Source organism: Octopus bimaculoides, chromosome 24 (assembly GCF_001194135.2).
Source record: "Octopus bimaculoides isolate UCB-OBI-ISO-001 chromosome 24, ASM119413v2, whole genome shotgun sequence".
Lineage (NCBI taxonomy): Eukaryota > Metazoa > Mollusca > Cephalopoda > Octopoda > Octopodidae > Octopus > Octopus bimaculoides.
Genome location: NC_069004.1, coordinates 25,143,678 through 25,152,164, shown reverse-complemented (window position 1 = coordinate 25,152,164; position 8,487 = coordinate 25,143,678). Strand labels below are relative to the sequence as shown.

Sequence of the window (8,487 nt, the reverse complement as noted above, 5' to 3'; positions counted from 1 at the left end):
ATGCATACATGCTACATATGTGGGAAATTCTGTCTGTGGGTGTGTTTGTTTGCGGAGTTGTTAGCTAACTCCTCCTACATCGTTTTATCGATTTTGATGAAACGTGAGACATGAGTAGAACCTATGTCTGGAACTCTCATGGCATACTCAGATTGTAGAAAAAATCGATAATTGAGCCACTGGAAGGGATCCTTATATATAACTAATATATTTTATTTTAACAGTCAAGGGAAATAACCCATTCGTCTTCCTAAATCATTTGGTATAAATCAAATTGAGTATGTTTATTTCTTAGTATTTGAACTGTTAGAGTTATTTTGACAATTTGTCCAGTACAACCCTTAAACAAGTAAATAGTATCTTCCTCAACAATAGATCTACTTATTACGATTAGTGACTTATTCACGAATGTACCATGACAAGCGCTATATGAAGAACTGTTCTGCTTTTAGACAAATGCACTGTCAACACAAAGGTGGTCACACCATGTTTGCATGTAGGAACACTTTCCTAAAATCTATCTGTACATCTTGAAAATGGCCAGCGTGTATATTTCACGAAACTTAGTTCTGAATCCATGAGAAACCACTTTGGCAGCTTTCTTCAAATTATGCCAATGTGATCTGTTTGCCCGAACACTGTTGCATGTTGAGGTCCCCGTGTACTATACCTGGGTACACAATAGATGGAACAGACGCAATTAAGGAACGCACGTTGAGAGCTGAGAAGAAGATGCTGTCTTCAGAAGTGGGGCCATCGGCGGGTGTGCACTGTGCACCCTAATCACCTGGTGTGCTTCTTTCTGATACACACTGTCAGAGGTCCTACGTCATTCACAGACTTTCGAAGACACAATGGGAAGTCTGCACGACCTATAGAGAAGCCTGCGCCAACATGGACTACTGGAGGATGATGCTCGCTGGGACCAGACGCTGGGGGAGGCAGCAGTCAGCACAGCACTACGTCAACTGCGCCAGCTATTTTCTATCAGGTTGATGACATGTGGCTTGCGTGAACCTCTCAAGCTTTGGGTGATCCACAAAACCAGCATGGCAGAGGACATCTAGAAAGGATTCAAAGGCAAACCTCAGCGGAAATTGCCACGTTCAATAACACCATTTACAATGAGGCATTACTTGATCTGGACACCTGAGTGCAAGCTATGGGAGGTCATGGTAATTCCACATTTGGTCAGCCTCAACCGGAGCAGGCAGCAAACAATCTCGCAATTGAGCACCTGCGAGAAATCATCTATGACATCGAAAAAATGACGATAAAGAACACAAACTGAAGGAGGACCAACTAGGTGTTTATTACACCATTATTTCGAGCTTGGAAAATGAAAGAGGAGGTCTTTTCTTTTTGGGTGCTCCAGGTAGAACTAGTAAAACATTTATCATCAACGTTCTTCTAGCAAAATTGCGCCAAATGAAACATTGCCATAGCAGTGGCGTCAAGTGGAATAGTTGCAACTGTGCTTAGTGGTGGCCGCATATCTCATTCCTGTCTCACACTCCCTTTGGACCTGTCCAAGAAATAGAAGGCAAGCTGTAACATCAGTCGTGGTTCTATAAAAGGCAAACTTCTGGGTGAATGTAGGTTGATCATCTAGGATGAAGCGACAATGATTCATAAGGTTTTCTTTGAAGCACTTGACATGTCCATTCAGGATATGAGACACAACACTAGGCTCAAGAAAAGTGCAACAATCTTGCTTGCAGGAGACTTTAGACAAACCCTTCTAGTGGTTCCAAAGGGGACAAGAGCTGATGAAATAAATGCTAGCATAAATTCGTCCTTCCTATGGAGCAGTGTGCAAAAGCTAAGACTCACAACCAACATGAAAGTGCAGCTCAGTGGTGATAATACAGACAGAACCTTTTCAAAGAAACTGTTGGACATCGGTAATAGTACTTCGGTTGGCGAGAAGTGTGACCGGGTAAGCGTGCCTTTTGGACACATGGTATCTGATTTAAAGGAACTAATGAACAAGGTGTTTCCTAACCCAAGGAACCAGTTTACATACCAGAACTGGTTGAAAAGCCGTGCCATTTTAGTTCCAAAGAATGTTGGAGTTGATGATTTGAACAGTTTCCAGGTGAGCGTCACATCTACAATTCCACTGACGCTGTGCTCAACATCGATGAAACTGTGAATTATCCAGTTGAATTCTTGAATAGTCTAATACCACCTGGCCTACCACCTCACAACTTCCACCTCAAGATTGGGGCACCAGTTATGCTGCTTCGAAACCTCGATCCACCAAAGCTTTGCAATGACACACGATTTATAATAAAGATGATACCATCAATCTTGGAGACAACAATTTCGACTGGTAAAGCAAGCGGTGAACCTGTATTCATTCCTAGAATTACACTTATTGCCTTGGATATACCTTTCCAGTACAAGCGCCTGCAATTCCCGTTGAAACTGAGCTTTGCAATGATCCTTAACAAGGCGCAGGGACAGTCCTTGAACGTGGTAGGTCTGAGCCTTGAAGAACCAGTTTTCTCCTATGGCCAACTTTATGTGGGATGCTCAAGAGTCGGCAATCCTAATCATTTGTTTATTTATGCCACACAAGGAAAGAACAAAACTGTTGTTTATGAAGAAGCTCTGGAAATTTAATAAGATTCACTAAATTACCAGGTATTTATTTTTTAAACTGTAATATTTGTAAGTGTTGTAAATGTATTAATAATCTACATGTTATTTTATTTTAAAATCTATGTACAAATTTATTTGTATGCCTAGTGTAAAACTTAATGTCAGTCTGATTCTACATTCATTGTAAATCTATTTCAACACTAGCGCCCCTGAGAGTAATATTCTCTGGGAACGCACAAAAGCCCTTTTCAGAGTTATTTACTTTGAATTGTTATTATCTCATATCTGATTAGCCTGTTATTACCCACCATGCTTCACGATTTTAGTATACATACCTTATTGGTATTTGCTCCTAAGTTCTATAGACTCTGGGAACGTATTAAAGCCCTTTTCGGGGCTACTATATTTGAATTCTTACTATCGAAAAGAAGAAGAAGAAGAAGAAGAAGAAGAAGAAGAAGAAGAAGAAGAAGAAGAAGAAGAAGAAGAAGAAGAAGAAGAAAATACATGTCTTTCACCCTACCTTGATAATAATAACACCAGGAAGAGGTACATTCCTCGTTAGTTCTTTCTCCAGACGCATTTGGCCTGTATGACTATCGATGGCGAAATAATTGACTAGAATCAACGGCGTTGCTGAAAAAAAAAACACAAATTATTGATTGTCTGCTTATTAAAAGTGTATCAGATGGTGCAAAACCTTCTTGTACTTAACCACTTGTTACTTGGCTACAGATATCTCATTCTTCACTGCAGTAATATTACTATCTGTATATCACGTGTAATATAACTAGACTTCCTTTAGATACGCGATACAAGTAAAAGAGAATCGTAGGAACGTCGTACAATATGTGGATATTGCGGTATTTCTTAACCTTCTGAACAGACAGCTCGTCGAGCACAAATTTGATCACCCATGATAATAATATCAAATACTCGAATCAGTTTAATTAGCTGACTCTGCCTCCAAATTTTGGTTCTTGTGTCTATATTAAAAATTACACACAGGCACCCCTCGTGTGTGTGTATATATATAAGATACAGAAATAAATTTATTTCTCAAACGCGTGATAATGCTATAAATAACGTAATCAGGATAAATTATCCATTTATTGCAGAAAAATACGCTACTGGCCAATCATGAGACTCGAACTCACATATCTGTGATTACGGGTCAAGTGTTTTACCATTAAACTAAACTGCCCAGCAACGAATTCTTCTGCAATTTTAGAACTTATAAATTTAGCTTCAGTTTATCCTGATCACGCTATTTATAGTATTATCACGCGTTTCAGAAATAAATTTATTTCTGTATCTTACAATACATCTCGACGCTTCTAGAAAAGAACAAACTTTGTTTGTTTACTTTCATCGTAAAGTTGTATATATATATATATAGGAATTTACCTATAATATAATATGACGGTTGCCATAATAAAACTCAGAGTTTCGGATGTCGGGGCGAGAATCTGCTCCGGCATCTCGTCAGTTATTAAAACAACTGAAGAGATGTCGGAGCAGACTTCCGGCCCGACATCTGAAACTCTGAGTTTTTTTTTTTTTATGGCAACCGACTAATTGTCACATATTATATTATAAATTCCTCTATTTAGATAACATCGCGGTCTCATTCATTCATTTGTTGTTATATTATTGTTTATATATATATTCATTTAGTCTTTTACTTGTTTCAGTCATTTGATTGTGGCAAGACTGGAGCACTGCCTTTTAGTCGAAAGAATCGACCACTGGACTTATTCTTTGTAAGTCTGCTACTTAATCTATCGATCTCTTAAACGAAGCGCTAGATTACAGGGACGTAAACATACCAACATTTGTTTTCCAGCGATGGTGCGACGGAGAAATACAGACACAGAGACGCACATATAAATGTATACATACGCACACACACACACAAACACATGTAGCAATGTTTATATGCCAACAGAATGTGGCAGTCCTATAAAGGACGATGTTACTGTTGTTTTAGCCCCTGGAAAACATCTTTTCCAGCGGGCTATCGACACACACATTGTGTCGTATAGCAATTTGCAAGGCAGGTAATCTCTCCCATCTCTCGCCTCACGTGATACTCACAGACCTTAGGTTTGTGGGTGCTTACCCGTCCTCAGTGTGAGATAATCACAAGCTAGTGACGAAAGTTCTCTCCTCTCACAAATGCTATATATTCCAGCTAGAAGAGACGTTTTACTGGGGCTAAAACAACAATAATATCGTCATTTATGGCATATAAACATTACTATTCGGTACTGTTACTGTATATATCTCACTCAGAGATTTAAGATAAATTGTTTATATATGTATATATATATAGACACACACACACACACACACACACACACACACACATACATACACACAAACACACACACACACACGCACACACATATATACGTATACATACATACATACATACATACATACATACATACATACATACATACATACGTATATATATATACGACGGACTTATTTCAGTTTCCGTCTACCAAATCCACTGACAAGGCTTTGATCGGCTTGAAGCTATAGTGGAAGATACTTGCTCAAGGTACCTCCCAGGGGGACTGAACCCAGAACCATGTGGTTTGGAAGCAAGCTTCTGACCACACAGTCATGCCTAACATCTATGTCCTTCCCAGTCCACTGTTACCATGGAAATTCCTATACTTCACTTACTACTTATTTCGTTGAGAAGTCCATATTTTTGGAATCCCCCTTAAATGTTTCTTACCCTAACATCTTTTAAAGTAACATAAAATATCATAAATATACCATTATTTATATTTAGTAATTCGTACCATGCATTGATACACAACAGTTTTTGTTACGACAGCTACTCTGTCAGCTGATCGAGAAACAATCTATTCGTAGGAGGCGAGGCACAATTATGCGTAGAAGAAAAAATGAGATGGCATGTTTGATTTTAAGACTTTGCTGATTTGGCACCAATGTTTTGTGTCAAACATATTCGTGTAAGATTTGGAATATTACCGAGGCTACCCTAGCTTTCGTGAAGGCACATGACTCAATGGTTTGAACATCGGGCTTACAATCATGAGATTGTGAGTTCGATTTCCGGACTAGGATGTGTGCTGTGTTCTTGAGCAAGACACTTTATTTCACGCTGTTCCAGTTTACTCAGCTGTAGAAATGAGTTGCGACGTCACTGGTGCCAAGCTATATCGATCTTTCTCCTGGACAACATCCATGCGGCGGAGAGGGGTGACTGGTTTGCATGGGCAACTGCTGGTCTTCCACAAACAACCTTGCCCGCGCTTGTGCCTCGGACGGAAACTCTCTAGATGCAGTCTCATGCTCATTCATGACCAAAGGACGTCGTTACCATTTTACCTTTGCCTTCTTACATACTTTGTACTAACTTTTATATATGACATACCCTTTGCCTCTTACATAGTCTGATCTTACTTTCATCTAGGGGACACCAAGTCCCTCGTACGTGGTCAGTCCAACTGTTTTATACAGGTTACCTCTGACATAATCTTATTAACTTCAATATAGGTGCAATAATAGCCCATGTGCATGAACTGTACAGACTTTTATATACGGACTATTATATTACTCTTACATAGAATGTTCTAAAGAGAAGAATCGAAATAAGCAAAGGATGATTTCGATCCATAAAGACTGAAAGACAAAGTAGACTAGGGTGGTATTTGAACTCAGAGCACAGAGTACCGGGACGAGTAACCACAAGGCAATCTGTGTGACGATCCTCAGGTTCTGTCAATTTAAGGCCTACTAGCAACATATTGGTTTCAAGTTTTGGCACAAATCCAGCAATTTGGTGAGATGGGTTAAGTCAATTACATCGACCCCAATGCTCAAATCGTACTTATTTTATCGATCCCGAAAGGATGAAAGACAAAGTTCGATCTCGACGAAATTTGAACTCAGAACGTAAAGACGGACGAAATGCCGCTAAGCACATTGTCCGACTTGCTATCGATTCAGCCAGCTCACCGACTTGTCTATTAAGAAAAAACATTGATTTCAAAATTTGGCACAAGGCCAACAATTTCATAAGGAAGGGAGTAAGTCGATTACATCGACCCCAGTGCTCAACCGGTACTTATTTTATCGACTCCGAATGGATGAAAGGCAAAGTCAACTTGACGGAATTTGCACTCAGAACGTAAGGAAGGACGAAATGCCGCTAAGCACATTGTCCGGCTTGCTAATGATTCAACCAGCTCGGTGCCTTTTCTACTAGGCAACATATTAACATCTAAACATTCAACTAACCTCAATAGATATGGAAATCACATCGTCTGATTGCTCCCTTTAACTTGGATTTTCATTGTACGACGAGAAAAAAAATGGTTTCTTATAGAAAATGAATTTAATTATTAGCTTCTGTTTACGCTGTATATCACGCTTGAATAATTTCTTTTCTTATCACTTCTAGTTCTTTGTCTGGAGTGGAAGCGACGTCCCGCCGTTGTGCCGTGTGATTTCCCTTTTCGCATCATAATACGATTATCGTTTAGACTACCCAAAATAATATCTCATCATCTAAGGATATTTCCACGTAATTAGACATACAGAATTGTAATTATAGCGAAAGAAGAAGAACAACAATAAAAAAAAACAAACATTAATAAATAAAGAAAACAAAAAACAAGGAAAGAAATGTAATGGAAAAGAAATCTGTAATAACATCGAATATGCGAGTGGTTATCGTTTATGTATTGTATTACATAAAAATATACTCATCGCGTAGATTTATCTTGTAGGGAAATTATTGATCGTGTCAATCTGTAAACTTATGTCTGTCTTGCCGATACACAACACACACAGACACACACACATATATACACGCATATTTATATACACATATGTTATATATATATATATATGTATATATATATATAGAGGCGCAATGGTTTTTCTCATGAGTTGAACGAGGTGAGCTACCCTTTTTAACCCGGAATATCAGCAAGTACCTCTGATGAGAACTAAGCTCTTATTATCAGAGTTCGAAATCACGTGAGAAGGATATATTTCTTTACTTCATTTTGTGAGTTTATCTCACCATAGAATGGTGCTTTAGCTCGCTTTTCGTGGACTCATCAGATTAGTACCTTGAATCTTATTTGTCGGCTTTGAATCTTATTTGTAGCAATACCGGTACTAATTTTTTTAGCTCTGTGTGTTAATTTATCTTTAGGTTTTAATTGCTAACGGGCCACCTATATTATAATTCATCTAATATATTGTGGTATTTTATTTTGGCTGAGTGGTAAGTAGCTTGCTTTCCAACCACATGGTTCCTAGTTCAGTCACACTGCGTGGCACCTTGGGTAAGTGTCTTCTACTATAGCCTCGGGCCGAACAAAGCATTGTGAGTGGATTTGGTAGACGGAAACTGAAAGAAGCCCGTCGTATATATATATATATATATATATATGTGTGTGTGTGTGTGTGTGTGTGTGTGTATGTATATATTTGTGTGTCTGTATTTGTCCCCACAACATCGCTTGACAACTGATGCTGGTGTGTTTGCGTCCCCATCACTTAGCGATTCGGAAGGAGAGACCGATAGAATAAGTACTAGGCTTACAAAGAATAAGTCTTGGGGTCTATTTTCTCGACTAAAGGCGGTGCTCCAGCATGGCCGCAGTCAAATGATTGAAACATATAATTTTTTTTTTAATATATATATATAGGTGCAAGATTGGCTGTGTGGTAAGAGGCTTTCTCCCCAACCACATAGTCCGGATTCTCTCCCACTGCGTGGCGTCTTGGGCAAGTGTCTTCTACTTTAGCCTCGGGCCGACCAAAGCCTTGTGAGTTTATCTGGTAGGCGAAAACTGAAAGAAGCCCGTTGTATGCATATAT

At 38.9% G+C, this 8,487-nt stretch overlaps 1 protein-coding gene across 3 annotated transcripts in view; it reads right to left on the bottom strand.

Moving 5' to 3' along the window:
* Positions 1–8,487, bottom strand: part of LOC106879830 (cadherin-related family member 1) — a 56,319-nt gene that overhangs the window by 3,479 nt on the left and 44,353 nt on the right. For all 3 annotated transcript variants that reach the window (XM_052976452.1, XM_052976453.1, XM_052976454.1), the window contains one exon: positions 3,131–3,243. In XM_052976452.1, coding sequence (XP_052832412.1) covers positions 3,131–3,243 — 113 coding nt within the window. The remainder of the gene's footprint in view (positions 1–3,130; positions 3,244–8,487) is intronic.